Source organism: Amblyomma americanum, chromosome 4, assembly GCF_052857255.1.
Source record: "Amblyomma americanum isolate KBUSLIRL-KWMA chromosome 4, ASM5285725v1, whole genome shotgun sequence".
NCBI lineage: Eukaryota > Metazoa > Arthropoda > Arachnida > Ixodida > Ixodidae > Amblyomma > Amblyomma americanum.
This window is the reverse complement of record NC_135500.1, coordinates 165368667-165390572: the sequence shown is the minus strand read 5'-3', so window position 1 is coordinate 165390572 and position 21906 is coordinate 165368667. Positions and strand designations below refer to the sequence as shown.

Sequence of the window (21906 nt, the reverse complement as noted above, 5' to 3'; positions counted from 1 at the left end):
TCTCCCGTCACGTACTACCTCCGGTTGCCCGTCCGCCATGAACCTGCACCACCTCGCACACCAGTCGTTGACACACATTACTCGCTATCCATTAGTACGGACGAGGCAGGCGGTAGCGACCAATGGCGGAAGAGCGGAAAGAACAAACCGGCAAAGGAATGCCAGACTTTCCGCCGGAAAGTGTGCCGGGCCGGGGCCTGTTTCCGCTCGCTCTTGACGCCGAATGGCTCAGTGCGAACACGGCATTAGTCAGGCAACGTTCTCTTTTTTTTTTTTGCTTACGGTCGATTCAGACACCATGCCACCTATCTCCCGCACGGTCTGTTTGTTGAAACAAAAATAATTAAAAAGAATGTAGCGAGGCAGACATGTCGCTGCCTTACTTTCTTGACGCGTTGACATGAAAAAGAAAACTGCATGCCGCATGACAATACACGCTACGGCTCCCTGCAGAGCAGGTAAGTACTAAGCGCAGGGGACACGCGCATTGGACGCGTTCCGTGGCCGTACCACGGTGAAGCGGACGCACGGGGCTTCCCATGTTCCTGCCTTCTATTTTACTTTCTTCTCATCGCCGCGGGCGGTGGTGTTCGACAGGAGACGAACTTTCGCGCGGCGCCGCGGTTTTTTGCGCCACCGAGGGAGGAAACGCGCGGGGAGACGGAGGAGCGGTCGCGCACCAAATAACACGGCGTGCAGCAAGCAACGCACCGGGGTCGGAGGTCGCCACCACTTCTCTTTTAACTTTTCCGAGAAGGGGATCAGCCCGCCAAGTGGGACACACCATTAGCCCGCTTCCCCCCCTCCCCTCACGCAATATAATGGCCTAACGAAGGAAACGACGTGGCGAAGGCGAGCTGAAGAGGCCTCTCTCGGTCGTCCTCTTTCCCGCTGCAGGTGTACGGCCGGCAGCCATTACCGGCGTTGTCGGCTCTGTGATCCGGAGAGCGCGCGGAGGGTGTGTCATGCTGTGTACTACCTGTGCACCCCCGGGGGGGGGGGCAGAAGAAGATACCGTTTCCTTCGGGCCTACGAGATGTCGCCCGACTGGAGGAGCTTCTCTTTCTTTCTTTCTTTCTTTCTTTCTTTCTTTCTTTCTTTCTTTCTTTCTTTCTTTCTTCTGTGTGCAGGCGCTTAAACTCGCTTTCGCAGGCTGGCGCGGCAAAGAGGGTATTGGAAATTCCTTTTGGAAAGAGCGCAACGACGCGTTCCTGGAAGAATCACTGGCGCCGCTCCGCCCTCTTCCCCCGCGGTGGCTTCTCGGTTCGCCGGAATCGTTCGAACGACATGGCAGACTCCGGGTTCGCACGAGGTTACGTGACCCCCGCATACGTAGGAAGGACGCGTGTGATTTAGCAGCGAGCGAGCCAGAGGTCAGAAGGCGCAGGCGTAGCAGGCCGCTCGGTGAGTTTCGGGTAGGAAGCGAACGTCCGGGCAAGCACCAGCCCAGCCCCCGCAGTTCAGGAGGCCGTGTAGGAGACGTGGTAGGTTACTACTCCGCATGATTATGCATGTTTGGAGGGACCTAATGCTTCAATGCCTCTACCTGAACTAGCAGGCTAATGATTTCAAGGTTTCGGGTAAGGCTAATTCTGTGCAATGCTGGAGGTGTCGGGTAGTCGGTTTACTTTCACGGTGCCAAAACAGCAACCGACACTGATGTAGACGGAAGCAATGTAAATTAGGGATGAGTCGTCAGCGGGCCTGATCTGGTCGGTTTTAATGTTGCAATACGCGCTCTTGTTCCAGTGACTTAAACTCACGGCACATGCAGACATGCTCTTAAAGAAAACCTAGTCGTCCTTTATACCCTTAGAAGAGAACGCCTCTCGAGACCTCCAGTACAGTTCCCGATAGGTAAACTCCCGTCACAAAGGGAAGAAGAAATGCGTGATAACAGCCCGGCATAAGTAATAAGGACAGTCGCTCAGAAAAATGCGAATTTAGGCACACCATTTTACGAGCCTATATCTTGCGAGGTGTGATTATACGGTTGTATAGTGCCGTTAAGTGCGAGAAATGCGACCGTAAAATACCAAATAAGGACTGAAACTTAACCAGCAGAGTAGCAGAGACTTAACCGGTTTACATCTGTTACTGAACAGGTGAAGGAGTAGCCGGGCTGCGCCACGTGAGGATACCACCGTCACCTTCGAAATGTGCAGTGAAACATGTTACGGTCATGCTCCTGCAAGATGGAACTTTTGACCTTAAAACATTCACGCACGCTCGCCGCACACTACCGATAACACACCCACAGTACAGACTAAGTTATCGAGCCAATGATGTCATTTCGGAGATAATCGGAAGTCAGGAGAGATAAAATGTGAAAGACAAAAAAGGGGGGGGGCGCAAGCTCGCCCTGCGTCCTGACACAACGGACAAGCGCACTGCAATTGTTTGAGACAGAACAATGCGTTTCTTCACAGGAACTGGAACAACCATACGGGAGACGAGTGTATTTCTTCACCAGTTACGGGCCACGTTCAACAAAAGCGCGGGCCCCGGTCATCCGGAGCATCGCCATCCGTCTAAGATGCCTACGCTGTCGGTACACACCGGCAGTGGCGGCTCATATTTCATCGACCAACGCTCCCTACAAACGCGCCCGGCGCCCGGGCCAATCTCGCGACAAACACACCAACAAACGAGGACGCGAGCGCCCAACAAACGGGCAAAGAACCCCCGACGACGTATCCTGCGAGTCACCGAACGAACAAGAACAAAGAAACACCTCCTTCTACCCTCGCCCTCCCCCCTTTCGTGTTTCGATCCTGAGCGAACACCGACCTCCGCCGTATAGTCTTGCGCATATTTCGCGTCTCACCGCCGCGCCTGCGCTCGGCTCACTAATTAGTGCCGCACAACCGACGTGCCCTGTGTTACTGGCACGGAGAACGCGCGCTATCGCAGGCCCTGTCAGGCTCATAATGCTCCGCTCCGTCTTAAAGGCTCCAGCAGCAGCAACACCGACTCTGTCTACGGTTCGGCGGCGCGTCGCTCGGTTCGTATGGCGTCCGCGACAGGATCAGATCGGAAGCGGCGATAAATAAATATTGCGCGAGCGGAGGGAAAAGCTTCGTGAGTCGCGCCAGTTGCCGGCCCAATTGCGAACGAGCGTTTCCTTCCCCCTCTTTTCTTTCTACACCTCCCCTCTCCGCCCACATTTTTTTTTATTTCTCGCGCATGCAGCGAAGTAATGAAATTATAGCCCTCCCACTGTGCTAGGCTCAAGATTTTTGACGGCTGTAATTTAAACCAACGCGCATACTCATTTCCTGTCGTCGCACTTTCGAGTCGTGAAATGGATAGCCATAAGCGATGCGGATCGAGTTGGCGGTATACTTATGTATATAATCTGCCAGCTAGGAGTGATGGAATGCCTTAGCGAAGTGCGCGCGCTTCGTCGGCGTGCACTGCTGCACGAAAAAAAAACGTAACGTCTCGCAATTTATCCGATGCGTGGAGGTGGCTAGAGCTGGGGCCACCTGACGCGTAAGAACGGTTCGTGACTTGATCGCACTGCGCGGTGAGAAAGGTAAATCGCGACATCTACAGGCATACGATATAACAATTAAACGTGCCGCACAGTCGCGTATTCTTATCTAGCGGGTGAACAGCTAGTTGGCCCCGACTTATAGCTACAGCTTTTAAACTTCACCGTCAACAAAACTGTCAGCGAGACCATAATCACTGCGCCGAAGGTGTCTCCCCGAAATTCAGTTTCCGCACACTGTCTCCGTTCTGCGTCGTAAGAATACAGAGCTTTGGTATCAACCAATCAATAGCTGAGTTCTCAAAGCTGGACGCACGTGAAAACAATTTGCAGTAGAGAAACTAGTCCGCAAGTTGACTTGACTGTGACTGATGGTCCCTCTGCGGTTAGTCTGATAAATTGTAATGATTGCTTATTTTAAGTACTAATAGTTGTGTAAACACAGTTACACAGCAAAGGACTAACGCCTACGCCACTTTTGTTAACCTGCGACTGACCAGTGACGAAAGCCAACGTGACACGCTTTATGACACCCGAAATGCTTCTTCGCTTTCATTGAAGTATCAGCTTCGGAAAATTCCCGCTGTTTCAAACCACACGAAGGGACTAACCGAACTTGTATTACCCAGCTAGAATGCTATAACGACTCCAATCTTATTATTTCCGATTCTCGTCAAGATTAGTTTTTTTTTTTTTTCGAGGAAAGGAACTAAATGGCGAAGTAACTGTCTCGCATCTCGGTGGGCACGTCAACCACGCCGTGAGGGAAGGGAAAAAGATGGCAATGAAAGAAGAAACAAAGAGGTGCCGTATAGCGGAGAGCTCCGGAACAATTTCGACCACCTGGAGATATTTTACGTGCAGCTGACATCACACAGCACACAGGCGTCTTTTGCATTTTGTCGCCATCGAGACGCGGCAGCAGGGTTCGAACCCAGGAACTCCGGATCAGTAGCCGAGCGCCCTAACCACTGAGCCACCGCGACGGGTCTCGTCAACGACCCCGGCAAACCTGCGCATCCGCTACCGCAGGGATTGACCGCTCTACGCCGCTAATGATAAAAATAGAAAAGAACTGAGTAGAAACATTCGTTGGGGAATTGTACACCATCATCATCTTCGTCAGCTTGACTACATCCATTGCAGGGCAAAGGCCTCTCCCATGTCTCTCCAGTTAGCCTGTCCTTTGCTAGCTGCGCCCACCGTATGACCGCAAACTTCTTAATCTCATCGGCCCACCTAACCTTCTGCCGCCCCCTGTTACGCTTGCCTTCTCTTGGAATCCACTCCGTTACCGTTAAGGAACAGCGGTTACCTTGCCTTCGCATGACATGCCCTGTCCAAGCCCATTTCTTTTTCTTGATTTCGACTAGGATGTCATTAACCCGCGTTTTTTCCGTCACCTTCACTCTTCCCGCTTCCGGTCTCTTAACGTTACACCTATCATTTTTCTTTCCATGGCTCACTGCGTTGTCCTTAACTTAAGCTCAACCCTTTTCGTTAGCCTCCACGTTTCTGCCCCATAGTTGAGTACCGGTAAGGTACAGCTGTTGTACACTTTTCTCTTGGGGGATATTGTTAAACTGCCATTCATGATCTGAGAGAACCTGCCATATGTGCTCCACCCCATTCTTATTCTTCTGGTTATTTCACTCTCATGATCCGGGCATTGTGTACCGACTCTCAACAACTCGCTGTTTCGGCAGCGCACGCGCCACAATTACGGCACGCACCGCTAAAGGCGCGGGCAGGCACTGCGAGGCCAACGAAGGCGCGGAAGCGACGCAGGAAACCATTTCTCTCTCATAAGTATAAGTGACGCAACTGCTAATGGCGATGACCGGTAATTTCCCGTGCAGCGGCGCTTCGCTAATTTGTAGCGTGGCTGGCGCTTTTGCCGCTGCCGTCTCTGCCTGTGCGAAGGTCGCGAGAGGTCGCGTCCGCGCGCCCGCACGCCGGAGGTGAAGGGTCGAGCTCAACGACAGGTCGTTTACACTGCAGACCTGCGCCGAGGTAAAGCCGGCTATGGAGCGACAAAGGGCCACGAGGCAGGATTTTTTTACGTGGCCCCACACAGACCGCCACGCTTGCGCACACAGATGTCACTGCGACCTGCAGGCGAGAAGAAAGACTAAGGAACAAAAAAGCGCTCTGATCTTTCCTCCGCACCGCAATCATCAGGGGTCACTTCAAACTTCAAGAGACAAACGCGGCCTGTCGAGTCTTCGAGGTGAACTTGGACCATGGCCCATGCGACTTCGCAAGTATGCATCCTATTAGAAGCCGCCGCGGTGGCTCAGTGCTTATGGCGCTCGGCTACTGAGCTGGAGTACCAGGGTGCAATCCCGGCCGCGGCGGTCGAATTTCAATGGAGGCGAAATTCTAGAGGCCCGTGTAAGGCGCGATGGTAGTGCACGTTAAAGGACACCAGGTAGTCGAAATTTCCGGAGCCCTTACGGCGTCCCTCATATGCCTGAGTCGCTTTGGGACGTGAAACCCTCGTAAACCAGCATCCGATTAGCTGCCTGAAACTGCTGGGAACTTTCTCTCTTTTATTTCTTTCTCGAAATTTTTTTTGTTTGTGTATACAAGCCAAGCGTCCCTGTTCGGCTTTGGAGTGAACGGAAGGAAAAGAGTTGGTGTGACACGGAGACAAAGCTTTGTATTTGTCTTGGAACCTGATGCCAATCGGGTATACTACACAATAAAGTCACCACGGAGCATTCGCACGCTGAAATCGGCCGGCTAACGTCCCATCGCTTCACTGTAAGGCACACCGAGGAGGAAAATCGGACGTGGGAATCTGGAAGTGTACCTGACACGGTGAAGTAGGAAAGGATATACAAACTAGAACAACAAACAAACACGCACAGAATCAGCAGCGAAATCTCACGAAATCTCTTATTAGGATGGACGTCCACTGCGTACGATTAAGCCCCATGGTAAACCACGGGAAGCTATGCTCCCGACTGCGGGGCATATACATTGTACGTCAGCCGAACAACGACCCGTGCCTGCGAAAAGCGCCAACAATATATCCCATGCATATACTATAGCCGGTCCCGTTCCTCCCGCGGGACATAATGGCTCGTTTGTCTTCACAGTTTGCGAAGCAGCAGCGGACGAGGCAATGTTCGCCAGGTCAAGCGTGCGCGCGGTGCTCTCCGAGGAACTGGACCAGCACCGAAACAGAGAGAGAGAGGAGCCCGCGCCATCATTAACCGAGGCGTGCCCTGTTTACCCGAAATCTTTCCTTCTTCCGTCTGTTTGCCGAGTTCCTGCTTACATTTTCTTCTCCTTCCTTCGTTAATGTGCGCATTACCATAGTGATGGCCGGGGCAGCCCGAGGCAGTGGGTGCCCTCCATTTTGAGCAATGCTGCGCATCCCCTTTTTATCTCCACGGGCGGCGCTACTCTTCATTCACTTGCATTCACTTTTATATTATTTGTGTCTCCCGCGCTTCATTCTTGAACTGTGCCAGAATTCGCCCTTTCTTTGTGGTGCTTCTAGCGTATACAACAGAAGACCTGCACTCTTAGCCAAAAATTGTCAGGCCATGTTCACTGTTGAACTGCATGTTCACTGATGAACTGCATCCCTAAAAACACAGAGCGTATTGAAAGGTGAGGACTGGGGCTCTCCTCACCAAAGAGAGGTTTAGAGCTCCATGTGTGCCACAACAGCCCCACTACAGAGTCTAAAATGCGAACCATACACGGCCAGAAGACTTTTTGACTCAAGCCTGTATGCGCCCAACTCTATACAGCTCAGTTTCCACTTCTGCCCTCCTTGAGCGCCAGCATTTTAGCTTGTTGACTCTGTGGCTATGTTGCAACAACTGCATTTAAATATGAATTCTTTCAATTTGCTTCTTTCTATCTCTCCATTTTTTTTATAGCTTTGAAGTAAGAAAGCACAACGCCTCGGCAGGTATGCTAAACTCATCTAGCAACTCAATTGCCTTGCTTCCGTAGGAGAGAACTTCCCGAAAAGTGCAGTGTCTGTTGAGCCTGCTACAAGCGCAAGCTTTGTAGGACAGATTCTAGCTGGCGCGCGTGTCGCGTGTGATTATTACACGCGCAGCAATAATACAATTTACTAGCTTATTAATTGGTTGTAACTTTTTTTTTAGCAGGCATCATACTGGATAGAGTCAAATTGCGTGAGTCCACCTACTCGGCGGCGGTTACCGCGACATGACATATATAACATCAGCTGGAGAGGGATCGTTTCGGTGACCATAAGGCCCGACTAAAACAGTGCGGCAACCTAAACCGACGGAAGTTAAGTCAAGTTTAACAGGTTAAGTACGTAAGCTAACTCCGATTCGCCCACAGCGCATATTTAAAGATGGCTTGTTTCGAGCCTCTAAGGAGCGATGAAACAATAAGATGGGGAACAGTGCCGGTTTGACTGCACGCAAGATGCCTTCCACTCTCCTTACTACATTTTTTTCTCTGCATTTTAGTCAGTTACGTAAATGCTCTTTTTCTTAGGCTTCTTCATGTTCACCACGGCAGCGAACACGATTGGGGCCCACTAACGCGTGCCCTATAGTCCGTATGTGTGAGGTATGTATACGAGCTCTTCTTTCTCTCTCTCTCTCCAATCTCCCTCACTCTTCCTCCCTCAAGGTCACGCTTCAGGTGGAGTGAGACAGCTACGGCGTATTTAATTCCTTTCTTCACAACCTCCCCCCTCTTCACACGGCTGCAGAAAGTAGACACTTTAGCCGTTGCCTCTGCACAAAAGTGTTGATAGCAGTAGCGCACTATCTTCCTCTTTATTACCTCCTCCCCCTACACCGCTATACCTGCTGCTCATCATTTACCGAAGCGCGCAGATGGCCATCGTGTTTGGGAGTAGCGAGGTTTGTGGAGCCCATAAAAAAAAAATGCCTATGGCCGATGATGGACAACCTTGATGGTAAGCTATGTACGCCTATGCCCTTTTCATAATCATCATCAGCTTGAATATGCCCACTGCATGGCCCTTTATGGTCGTGTATACACACACAAAGTGGTGCTTATTGCCACCTATAGAAAAATCTATGCCACTAGAGCTACAGCATCGGAACCATTCAACTGTTTCAGCTGTATATAAAAAAAATATATCTATATAGAAGGCCACAGGAAAGGTTACAGCTATTTGGACCAATTGATTACAGCCGGCCGCAGGGTACTTTTGTATGGGAAAAGCCTGCCGGCGGAATCTGCGGACGCACAGTGCATTGCAACGTGTCCGCACTCCCCGCACCGTGGTGCATGCATCTTCGCCGCCATGCCCGCGCACGGACTGCTGGTGTGCAACGCCACTGCCTGCCCCGGGGCGCAGCACCCGCGAAAGAAGAGGCGCAAAAAAGGAGCAGCTGCTCTCTCCTATGTGTACGAACAAAGCGAGCGAACGCGAGTGGCGGCCCCGTTCCAACCCGTTCCCATTCCCGAAGAGGCACTCAGCGCGGAGATACTCTTCTTCGGCCCTGAAATAAACAGCAGTAGGCACGCACGTCACTCGGTACCGACACACGTATGCCGAGCACGGGAGCACGGCTTGACCGCAGAGGCCGCGCCGATAGGAGTGCGGGCCTCGGTGCGACACTTCTTTTCTTCCCCCATCTCGGCAGTCCCTTTCCAAGAAGACAGTCTGGCTATAGTGCGACAAACCTGACCCGGTTTATAGCACCGCTTCTCACGTTGTTGCCTTCGGCGCGAGAGCCCGCTAAGTGGATGAGCCGTTACTCGCGCGAGCTTTATATAACCGGGCGTTAATTCGAGGTCGTCGCGGCTGTAATGATAAAGGACCGGTCCTTGCCGATCGATTCACCTTTTTCTTTTCACCTACGCGTCCTAACGGCCCCGCGAACGGTGCGGGGAATCGAGATCCAATTTGGCAGCCATTCTGGTACCGTGTGGCCGCATCTATGCAGAGATGCCGGGTTTTCTTCTTTCGCACCTGCAGCAATAAAAATCCGTGGCGTCGCCGGTTTAGGAGGACGCCAACAAGTCCCAAAGCATTCCGTTCAGAAAGCTGGGCCACTGGTCTTTCTGAGACTGTGGGAAGTACTGGAGGTAGTTTGACAGGGTGTAGTGTTTTCAAACGGCGTTTCCGAATGGAGACAGCCCCAGTTCGACGAGCGCTGGTTGGCAGCGCAGCATATATGCTCGGCGCCACTCTTTCGCTATTACCGCAGTATGCGCGCTATGCCAGGAAAGTCTCTCAGCAAATGATGAAACGTACAGGTTCGGTCAGAAGTCCCCAGGCCACAAGAGTCTGCGCCCGAGCTGTGTAGGAGATCACTTGCGACACCTATATGAAAGCTGCCAAAGGTCCTCAGGGACGAGAATGAAAGTCCTCTGTGTTCCATACACAGCAATTCTGGGTAAAAGCATATTTGAGCGAGAAACATTTTATGCACGCAGTTTTTTCATGTAATGTTAGGTTTCACTATAACAATATGTCCGCAGACCACCTGACGACAGTCTTGAATTTTTGTTTCCATTAACATTTCTGCTATCCTCCAAAGCGTTCCCCACTGATTTTCCATGGGAGTCTTAACTGTTGGATGCAATCGATGGAAACACTTTAAGAGAAATATTTTGCTACATATCAGAAGAATGGACCAATACCTTCAATATTTCCTTAAAAGTACCTTACAGTTTTCAAAAATTTTGTCCGAAATCGCTGGACACGAGAGATTTCGAGCTTGGGGGTTGTCTTATAACGTTACACTATGCAAGATTCAGAAGCAGACCCTTCGGCGGGTGACCCTGTATATGCGCTGTGTACAGTGTTGGAAGAAATGGGCGCTTCACGCTCTCCCCCCAACTTCATCCGGCATGCACGGGGTGGAAACAATTGTTCCTGCTCGCTCCCACGATGTACTTCAGCCATGGCGCGTTTCCTTCCCCGCATCCCCCTTTATCTTTCCTCTCTCAAAGCGCAGAAGCCTACAGCTCATTCCGCGGTTCTGAGATTCCTCCTAGCGTTTTTTTTTTCCTTTTGTTCGCTCGAATGATACGCCCAAATTAACTAGATTACCTCGTTCTCGCATCCCTGCCTCTGCAGCACGTAGTGCGTGCATACATACTACGAGAACAGCAGCAGTGGCAGCCATTAGAGCAAATTTCGCGCGCCTCCAGTTCAAGCGCATCGTGCAAACCTTCCTATTCTCGGAAGGGAAGTAGATGGGGGGGGGGGGGGGGGGGGGGGGGGGGGCAACCAAAGTAATGCCGAGCACGGTGGCGGTCCATCATGGCAGCGTCGTTTGTGCACAGCACGGGGCTGATACACTTACTGCTAGCGCGTACACAGCGCGACGTTTCGGCTCTCCCACGCCCACTTCGCTGGACGCTGGGCGGAGAGCCGACGTCTTGGCTGCATCGCTCGCTGGCGGTTCACACGAGAGTCGCTCAAGCGTCGCGGCGTCTTCGTCGTCCGCCGGCGTCGACCGTTGCCCGCGCTGGCGTACTGCGCCGGCGACGCGGAGGAGAAACTCGAGGAGCACGCGCGTCAAACTACCTATCTCTCCCTCCTCCCCCCTCCTGGGAATTTCGAGCGTGTCCGTGTGCGTGACCGTTTGCGCGCCACGCAACGCGTCGTACACGGCGGCCGTTTTTTTCTCACGGAGTCCGCCTTCTACTCTACAGGACCGGGCAGCCCAACTGGCGGCTAGAGCTGGCCGTCGGTATCTAGACGACCCGCGTTTTGTTTCCCAGGACCCGCGACGTATGCAGTCCCACCAGAGCTTCCTCGCCTTGTTTTTCTTTTCACCTCCCTTTCTTCCCGGCTTTCACTCCTTCCTCCGCAGGTGTATGGGTTTTTAGTTTCTTCATTTCCTCGGCTTACTGCGTGCATACCCCCCAAACCCCTCGTCCTTCCCCTAACACGAATACACTTCCCGCTCAGTCGTTCTTTTTTCCTTTGTAGGCGAGCTATACACGTGAACAGCACTCGGAACGCGCTGCCAGCATGTGCATGCGCTGAGCGCGGCGTCTCACGCGAACGCGTGTTGCCAGCATGTGTATGCAATTTAGATTTTTTTTTTAATAAAATTAAGCGTTGGCTCGACGTCATCAGACTACTACTTTTTTTTTCACACGTCCATATATGTGTGCATCAAAAACGGCTTCCAAGTCTCAGTGTTGAGCACAGATATGGAGCAACCGGACACCACAAGGCGCGACAGATCTATAAACCGCTCTCTAAATCCGGATCGCCAAGAAGATAAAAGTAGTTGTCTTATCTCTCAGAATTATCGTCAGGGTGCTTGAATTTGAGGCTGCTGTAAGCAACAGGCGCGACTATACACAGCCTAATGTTTTTCCCGCCGGCAATTCGTCCACCGTGACCGACAAGTATGTGGCACAATTCTGTGACCTACAGCAGTTCTCTGCAAACACCTGTGCAAGCGCCCAGAAAAGCCCCCAGCTGCCAGCGTCACCATTTGTAATCTAGTTCAGGGTCCCGAAGACTTTTTAGAAGAAACCGGGCGGTCGCCCTCCGATGTGTGCCCAGTATTCTTGCACCACCTGTGCAAGATATTAATTTTCGAGTGTCTGAACAAAAGGTACGTGTGGGCACAAAAATAACGCGATTAAGAATCTGACGCTGTCGTATAGAAAAAAACTCTAGAATAGACTGCCACAGCGCCATAACTTTCAGCGTCAGGTTATACGGCACCGTGGTACAACAACAATGCATCGCTGGCTTGCTTACAAATGAACAGCGCGCCTTCCTCCTATCCAATGATGCTTGCTCGAGAGGAGGCTTTAAACTGATTGCCTCATTCCTCACGGCACAATCGTGCCCCCGAAACGGAGGCCCGAAGTATTTCGACGACACGGCGCGATCGAGTTTGTATCTATCCCGCGGCGAGCACCGTTACGCACGAAGGGCGATTACGCTAACGGGCCCACCAGGCGCGCGCGCAAGGCAGTTTCCAAAACTAGGCCGCCGACGGCTCGAATCGATCTCGCAACGAGCCCCCTCCGCTGTGCCAAAGATGATGCTTCGTCCGTTCATGTCCCGGATTCCCACAGTTTGTTTCAGCGCGGGAGGAGGAAGAGCAGTTTCAGTCTCTCCGAAACGTCGGCGCCCTCTCGCTCGGCCCGCATCATGCTGTGCCGGTCTTTCGCGAGAGCGCGGCGAGCGCTAATCGAGTCAGAAGCACGCGCGCGCGTGCACGATGACCTGCTGGATATCTATAGCTCGCGTCGACGACGCCTTGTACATACCCACCACGACGGCGTAGTGGCGTGGCTATACGGCGTTATGGCTACATGAGAACGAGGTCGTGAGTTCGATCCCGACCGTGCGTGGCAGCACTTTAACGGGGATGGAATTCGAAAACGCTCGCCCACATGATACTTTGGCGCGCCAAAATGGATTGTCCAAATTAAATTCAATGCCTCAACAAACCACACATATCCACTGGATGTACATACCACGAAGGACCACATGTCCAGGAAGTAAAATGACATACCATTCAGCATCTATGGCATTCGTCTGTAGTAATGTGGACGTGGTGAGCATCTAACGGACATTGTTACAGACGTCCCTTGTAATTCCAATAATCTTGCACATAAGGGCCGTTTCTCCTTCCGGACTAGTTAGGTGCTGAACTACACTTCGCATACCATTCCTCCTGCCTACTCCGCCTCTTTCGTCATCTCACCACGCATGCCCACACGCGCGGCGTGGGCGACGACCGTAAACAGATATCCCCGAGCCTGCTCTTCCGCGTGGCGCATAATTTAATCCCGGGGGTCGTCCTTTCTACACACAGCCGCGCCATTGTATGGGCGCACATTGCGCATCCGTTTTTCTGTCGCCAACAACGGCCAAGTTCCGGGCTTACGCGTCTGTTTTTCCTGCTACTACTGTCGCCTTCACAAACGCTGCTTTCCCGCATCTCTCGTGCACGCCTGTCTGTGTGTGCGGATGCGTGCGTGCGTGGACACGAGAGTTTTATCCCTCTCCCTCTGTCGTTACCTCCCCCTCCGCTGCCAGTAGAGCTATCGTGGTCCGCACACGTCGCACTCTCCCCTCAGCGCGTCTCGGTGTCGGCGAAACATTTTTTTTTGTTCCCCCCCCCCCCCCCCCCCGAATGCCTGAGCGGGCTCAGCGGCAGCGAGCCGTCAGCGGGGCCAGCCGCGGACTTCCTGGCATTGTTTTCGCCTGAGCGCCGAGCAGGAACAATTTGGAGCGGCCGAGAGGAGGAAAGCGGTGTGATGACGCTCACGGCAGGGTCGCCCAGGTTTGTAGCCGAGTCTGCCGGTCGGCCGTACCAACGCTACGCATAACTGTCGTGCAGAAGGTTCTGCTGGCAACCTCCTAACGTGCGCCAATGAACGCCGGTTGGGGATCCGAATGAAGCCCGTTGAAACTGTGACCTTGAATAGAGAACTCCCAACCGGGATGAAGGAGTGACGTACTGAGCCCCGCTCCTCATCCTCCCGCGCCCCAGATGGGTATCATCAATGCTTCACCATCAGCCAGCGAGCGGATGTAGGATTTTTCGGTTACAACATCTTACGCCAGGAGCCACGCCGACGCGGTCTGTCGGTAAAAAGCCTCTCGCAGATAGCTTTACGAACACTTTCGTGAGGTATTCATCCGAGGGAAGCGGGACTCTCCCGCCCCTCGCATTTAAGCACGAAATATTCAGGCAAATTAAAGTCGCCCTTCGTTATAACGAAATAATGTATATAACAACGTCAACACGCGCTATAACGAAGCTATACAGCTATACCGGACTAATCGCCGGGCCCCTTCAAATTCGTTATAACGAGGTCCAACAGGTTCAACAGGCAGCGTGAATGAGCCGTCTGCCGAGCTCTATAGCACAGCGTCGCCTTGAAACGGCCCGGCGCCGGTCATGGTTAGCAAAGCGAAGAAAACCGCGCATCGCTCAGCTGGTCGAACTGCGTCAGCCGATCAGAGGATGGGCGCGCTCGGCGGGAGCCACTGCTGACAGCGAAGCGCGCGGCACGACACGTCCAATGGACGATGGAGAATGCTTCATGAGGATGACGGCGTTGAATAAATGAGCGCCATAAATTTCAAGCTCCACTGCACATTTTATGCTTACCTTTATGCTTCCCAATACTGGAAAGTACCGCCGGAGAAGGCCAAACAGACATAGGCTAGACTGTTTGTTAAGCTTGTCTGTCGGCCACTGCTACTAATGACGTTAAAACATTAAGTTGGGCTAGTTGGTAACGGCTTAAAGGAATCATATTCTTAGCGGTAAGAAACAGACACAACACCAAGCTACACACACACAGGACACGGTGTCCTGTGTGTGTGTAGCTTGGTGTTGTGTCTGTTTCTTACCGCTAAGAATATGATTCCTTTATACTAACGACGATACGTGCAGAAAACTCTGCGACCGCACTTCATTCTTTTTATCTTCTTCTGGCCAACACGGGACCGGTTCGCAGTCTGCCAGCCAATTATTACACACAGGTCTCCGTCGAAAACAAATCCGCCCACCGCTTCGCGACTCTACGTGTGTACGATACCTTCTGCTGAGCTCCCGTTAAATACTGAATCCACGAGCTTTCCGACCTTCCTCTGAGGCAAAGAAGTGAGCAAGACAGCTGTATCATTCACGAAGAAGTGAGAGAGATAGCTGTATCCTTCAACCCCCCCCCCCCCCCCCCCCCCCCCCGTATACTATCCGACCAGGTACAAGAGACCACACAACAGCAGAGGTCGTATGTACCTTCCGACTCATGTCCACAAAGCAAGCAACCTGTAAATGGAGCTATCGTTCTGGAAAAAGAGAAAGAAAGCCCAATTAAGACGGCAGAGCGAGGTCGAGGTCCCACGCTCCCAGGGAGAGCGTTCCTAGCGCCGCAGAATCAACGACGGACATTCCACGCGACGGGAAGATCGCGTGATAGGAGCGCACACGCGATACCCTGCGCGCATGTTGCGTCCTGGGCATGGTCCAGCGTCACTCCGTCGTAAACGACAGGCGCGCCCTCTGGATTCGTCGCTGTTGAACCCCAGGCGGTAGCCGTCGCAGAAAATAGAGCCACTCCCCACCTACAATGAAGCGACCAGGAAGACAGGCATGCAGCTGACGGTCTGGGCAGGCAGAAAGGGTCGCGAGAAACGGTCGAGCAAGAAAACGATGCCGCAACTGCCCCTCTAACAATTCGATGCGAGCAACAGGCCAGGCCCTCATCTTTCCCCGCCTTTATCGGTTTTGCCCACCTTTCTCATATTTGCTTGGCGTTGCGAGATAAGTCAACAGGGCCCGTAGTGTGCTGCGCGATGTCAGTGCCCGTTAACGACACATCAGGTGGTCGAAACCCAGGTAATCGAAATGAATCAATCCGGAGCCCTCAAAGACAGCGCCTATTTCTTTCTTGCACTACCTCCTTCATCTCTTTTTTTTTCCTTTTTTCATAAGCAATCTACTTTTATTGAAGGGCCGGGCTGCAAGACGATCGTGTGCGAAATTCAGGACGACAACATTACAGTCGGCAACAACCCTCCCCACTTGAATTAGCGCTCCTATCCCACCTATTTTCCTCGTGATAACACACCACGTGGCTTTCTGCCGCCTCCCGACAAAAAAATTCTCTTATTTTTGTTTGTTTATTTTTGGGCGTGGTGATGTGTGTCCTGCCGCGAAATACGCATTTGGTTAGCGGTTAGTTCGAATACAACGCGCCGTAACTTTCTTCGACGACAGTTCGAAAAACATGTCCCACTCGGACGCTGGCCTGCCGCGGTCGGTTTGCGTAGCTCATGGTTCAGCGACATGACGTGGTCCATTCGCGTGGCGGCGTTCAGAATGCTCATACATGGCCTCCAAGGCACGTGGCGGGGCTTAAACCTGCACTGCTGCACGATCTCGGAGATCACGCCTCATATATACGTTGCTCTCGCCCAACTCTTCCACTGAGATGTGTCGTCATCAGCAGTAAACGGTAATACGTATATGACATGACGGTCACAGACTTCATACATTGATTTCGTGTTGCGTACCTGTAGTGGAGATTAATGTTGCGTCTTCTGACCCGTATCGCAGCGCTATAACTTAGGCTGTTTCGCACGATTATTCGTAATGCACGAATACTGGCACAAGCAGCGAATATTCGTAAAAATATTCGATTCGTGGTCTATAAGGTTTTCAAAAAGTGCTATTCGCAAACCACTAGCCATTTATTGCCGATAAAAAAAAATACATTTAAAGGTGTTCCCGCCCCTCGATTCAAACTCGTGACATCTACAGCAAAAAAGGGCTCCGTGATCGCCGTGACAAGTGGATGGCGGTATATCCTACAGCCTCAGTATGGCGGTATATCCTACAGCCTCAGTGATGCGCAGTTAAAAGAGTGGTAAAGGATCGATTTGGCCGGTTACGGCGACACTTGCATTTTGTCCTTTGCACGTTCTTTTATTTTCCTTCGTAAGAGCTCTTTTACCAGTGAAAGTAACCTCTTTGTCGTTAGGACACGGTAATCTATTGATACAGGCCGACTTCGATTCCTCCGCACTGTCCCTTTAACAAGGCGGCGATTATTTGTTTTCCGCTTAATTATCCCGCATAAAAATATTAGCCAGTAAACCATTAATCCTCTCTAAACGGTCTTATGACACAGGCTTCGGCTCGCCGTGTAAAACAGGTGTGCCGTGCGAACACAACTAATCGCGTTACCGCGCGAAGCAGGTAGACCAAATTCCGCTTAGTGGGCCCAAGTTTCCAACCCGGAGGTGTGTACGGAAGCCCAGTGACACCGTCTAATTGTCGTGCACACGGTCGTTTCGAAGGCTTTCCGACCGACAGTCTATCGACTCAAAGGCCAACTGAGCGCTATCGTGCAACGAAGCAGCGCGGATCCCTATCAGAAATCTCGGGGGCCTTCAAACGGCGGCTCCGTCCACTCTTATCGGACACGGACCACGCTGGGGAATAAAATCAGAGCAGCATCATCTCTGAAAAGAAAATATGCGAGTTTAAAATATACAGCCTACATTGCACGAAAAAAAAAAAAGAGAGAGAGAGGCCCGACTACACTTGCAATACATGCACTGCAGCAAGCTTATTACCATTGTTGCCAAACAAATTAATTTCAAGAGCGATTAGTATGAACATTTTGTGTTTAACCTTTTCAGGTTAAGCTTATAAGCTGATTGCTTGCCCACCTTGAAAAATTATTGGGGCGACGGGGGCGCCACAGTGCCTTGACGTGAGATTATGGAATCTCTCGACGGCGATCTAGTTGGCCGTGTGGCAGTGAAAAAACTCCTTCGAGTTCGATAGCAATTGAGAATCTCGAAGGCTCTCGACTCAATTGCCGTGTGCCCGTGTGAGTAAAGAAGGGACCTGCCATTCAAACGAACAATAGCACCCGACGAAGAGAGAATTCCACGCGTCCGTTCGGGAGTCGCTCTACAGAGGGCAGCTCGTCGTTGTTTCGAGCTGTCGAGAGTGATGTCACGCGTGCATCCCATGCATCAGGGGAAGTCAATCCGCCTGCACTTCTCAAGTGCGACACGAGGCAGCAGACTGCTGCGCATATTGACACAGAGCTGTGACAGTTCGTGAATTACTTGTGCCTCGTTCGATTGGCTATTGTCCTGGAAGGTGGGGGAGGGGTTTTAGAAAACCCTTCGGGCCCAGTGTGAAACAGGGAATTCTCAACTATTGTAATTAGCAGCGTGGACAGCAAGGTTATCAACACAGAGCTCTTATAAAGAGACGAATAAAAATACACAGTTGAACACTCGACTCAAAAGGCACCGTTTTTTACCTCAGGCAGGCTGAACACAGCACGAAACGCGTAACGGGAGACGTGTGCAACCCGCCGTGATGGCTCAGTGGTTAGGGCGCTCGGCTACTGATCCTGAGAACTTGGGTTCGAACCCGACTGCGGAGGCGAAAGGCTAAGGCGCCCGTGTGCTGTGCGATGTCAGTGCACATTAAAGATACCCAGGTGGTCGACATTATTCCGGAACCCTCCTCTACGGCATCTTTCTTCTTGTCTTCTCTCAGTCTCTCCTTTATCCCTTCCCTTACGGCGCGGTTCAGGTGTCCGCCGATATGTGAGACAGATACTGCGCCACTTGCTTTCCCCAACAACAAATTTTCATTGCATCAGACGTATGCACTTAAAAGAGGTGATTCGAACTAAAAAAATTAACAAGTTATGTAGGCATACAATGACATCTTCCGGCAGCCATTCTTTGCTTTTCATTACGGGGGCATCCCGTAGCGACTAATGACGTCGCAACGCGACGTGGTGCGCCACAAGGTTTCGGCTCAAACGTAATGCGCAGTTTGTGATAACGCTAATAACGACAGCGGATGCTCCCGCAAAGCACCACCCGCGAGGCATTTGGCAGCCAGGAACCTCAGCATGCGTTTTCGTTAGTTTTTTTTTTTTTATGCGTGAAAACATGCCCGTCTTGATCGAACTGCGTCCTACAAAAGTACAGAGTCCTTATAAATATGGGTAATCAGCTGGCTAAGTGAAACAGTCGACGCCACGCAGTCTCAATTCTTACCAAGTCAGCTGATGTTCGCGCACCACTACACATGCTGCGAACATGTAATCTGTCGTAGTGCCAACACATGACAATCGCGCGACGTCCCCAGCTTGGCCAAGCTGTTAAGCGAAAGGAGAGACCCCCCACAGCGCACTCGCATATGCGCGCAAGCGCGCCACACGTGCGTTTTGTGTACGAACCATCGGCGCGAAACTGCCGCGGAAGACAGACTGTACACTTCTTCCAGGCGTCGTTAGTGCCACAAACAATCTTTCGGGCCGGCCCGCTATGAAACGCAGCTGCGGACGGCCGTCGTGCCAAGGATCCCGCTGTCAAAACAAACATCCCCGGCGCTCACTCAAGGCGTCTCCACTGAAGCGATCTCATCGCGTGGGCGAGCACATGTAAACGCGGGTCCGTGCGCTGTTTTTTTTTTTATGCCTCCCTAAAGCTGTAAGAGTCTAGAACGGGCGGTGGGAGTAGGACGTGTTAACAAATCTTCGCCAATGCATGAGCGCCAATTAATCGGTCAACGAACCAGCCGAACAGATGGGTTTTGTATATCTTCCTCCTTCAAACGATCAGCCAGTTAACTCATTCGTAGAAAGCTACAGACTGTAAAGAAAATGTTATCTGGCACTTCATTATAGAAAACAAGAAAAGGCACTGAAAATGTCTTTGTGCAATAATAATAATAATTGGTTTTTTGGTGGAAAGGAAATGGCGCAGTATCTGTCTCATATATCGTTGGACACCTGAACCGCGCCGTAAGGGAAGGGATAAAGGAGGGAGTGAAAGAAAAGAGCAACAAATAGGTCCGTAGTGGAGGGCTCCGGAATAATTTCGACCACCTGGGGATCTTTAACGTGCACTGACATCGCACAGCACACGGGCGCCTTAGCGTTTTTCCTCCATAAAAACGCAGCCGCCGCGATCGGGTTCGAACCCGGGTTTGTGCAATCAGCGTGACTTCACTTAGTACGGAGTACGAAGCCAGTTTCCTCAACCGTGGCAGCCGTGGCCTCGGGGTAGAGCACCCGCCTCGGCTTCGGGAGGTGGTGGGTTCGACTCCCACTGCCGCCGGGTACCCACCGGTTACTTAATGGGTACATGCCATCCCCGGCCTGGTGCTCGGCTTTATAGGGTGCATGGCATGGGAAAGGAGCCCGCGCCTTAAAATCCCAACACTGTGTGAGCGTTGCCGCGGAACATGAACGCTCGCCACCACTGCTGAGGGTCAACTGCACCGAACTGTTTTGTTTACGTGCGTCTACTTGTCTCGATCACGGAAAAGGAAACGCGGTCAGGTTCAACCTAGTTGTATAATCACTGCCGTTTAGCAGCAACTTATCGGCACAAAAAAAAAACAGCCTAAAATCTCTTCGCGTAGTTAATGACCGCTGCGGCAGTTGCTTTCGGTTGCAAGCAGCAGTGACTGCGTACAACCGCACTAAAATACATGTGTTGAATACCAGCATATTTTCATCCGATCCGAACTGGCACCGTTGTCTTGTGTCATGCAATGCATTGCGCCGCACAGCGCCACGGCACTGAAATGACAGCATGATCTAGGAGTTTTGGGATGATTCACCCAACGTGTGCCGTGCACAGCGCAGGGCCACGCACCTGAAAAACCCGCTACCTGCCCGAAACGAAGCTGAGATGGCACGCAGTGAGAACACACAGGACGAGTTGCGAAATGACATCGCAATGACGCCGTTAGGAGACGTTGCTGCGAACTTGACGGATGGACGTCGCCACAATACCGTTGGATTCCAAACGAGACGCAAGGAATCTACCGACCGCAAAAGCATAAGAACGCCACTTAAAGTGAAGTGACGGGGAAAGCATCGCTTCTAGAGAGATGCACAGGCCAACGCAACCGCCGTCGGCACTTCGGTATTTCGCCCAGCGAACTCGCTTCGTGACGTCCGCCGCTGGTGCCTCGAGAAAGGCGACAGTGTGTTTGTCGATCGTGAGGGCATCACTCACCGCTTTGACGTCTCCAATCTTCCGGGTTAGTAGCGGTATTCCACCGTCGGCAGTCAGAGCGGCCAGGTGGCCGGCCATCTTGGGCCCCCGCGCTGGCGCATGCGCAGAGGGCACTGCCGTCGCAATTGCCGAGCGCGGACGTTTACCCATGCCTCCGGTGCGCCGAGTCCCCTCCGCGAAACAGGACAGACGCTCCGTCAGAAGTTTGGCGGGTGCGTAGCACTCACAAAAGCCTTTTCATAGACACACTTTACTGCTCTTTGTTGCGGCACAACCACTGTTCTTCTGTGCTCAGACACGAATACACACTCCCAGAGCTACAAGAGCAAGCGGCGGCGATCTCTGCGGCGAGCAGCAGACGACAACGTTGGCGCGTCAAAGGCGACCGGCACTTTCCGACGTCGTCAACGACGCGGTACAAATGTCACCTCCTGCAACGTTTAAGCAAGAAAGAGCGTGCTGTACTGTGACGCTAATACACATCGTCGTTGGTGGAACTCCGAAAGCGAAGATTTAACCCGAAACGTCGGCGCCATAACCAGAGGGACCCTGCTCGAGCCGACCGTTGTCGAATGTCTCTCGCGGGAAGCGTCTGCTCGCGCTCCCGCCCCAACGGGTGCGCGCGCGAATGCTCCGCCCCTTGGAGCAAAACCGGATTGGTTGCTTGCTGTCACGTGGTGTTTTGCTGCGCCAATAAAAGCACGCACAAATTTCCCGCGGTTTTCGTGTGCGCGTTTTCCGCGGTGTCGGGGAGAGAAATGCGCGTTGCTGGCGCTGCTGGAGAATGCTTAATCTCTGACAATTTCGGCAGCTGAGACGTTACACGTAAATGGCATGAAGAGAAAAATAAAACGACATTCACAGATGCCTCGTATTCTTCGAACGGTTCCTGCAGCGCAACTTTAGTTAA

At 52.1% G+C, this 21906-nt stretch overlaps 1 protein-coding gene across 1 annotated transcript in view; it reads right to left on the bottom strand.

Annotated features, from left to right (window-relative positions):
* fy (fuzzy planar cell polarity protein-like protein) overlaps window positions 1-21577 on the bottom strand; it is a 39208-nt gene extending 17631 nt beyond the window's left edge. Inside the window, exon 1 of the mRNA XM_077662169.1 lies at window positions 20997-21577. Within this exon, the coding sequence (XP_077518295.1) occupies window positions 20997-21146 (150 nt within the window). The 5' untranslated portion in view covers window positions 21147-21577. The remainder of the gene's footprint in view (window positions 1-20996) is intronic.
* Window positions 21578-21906: the final 329 nt, after the last annotated feature.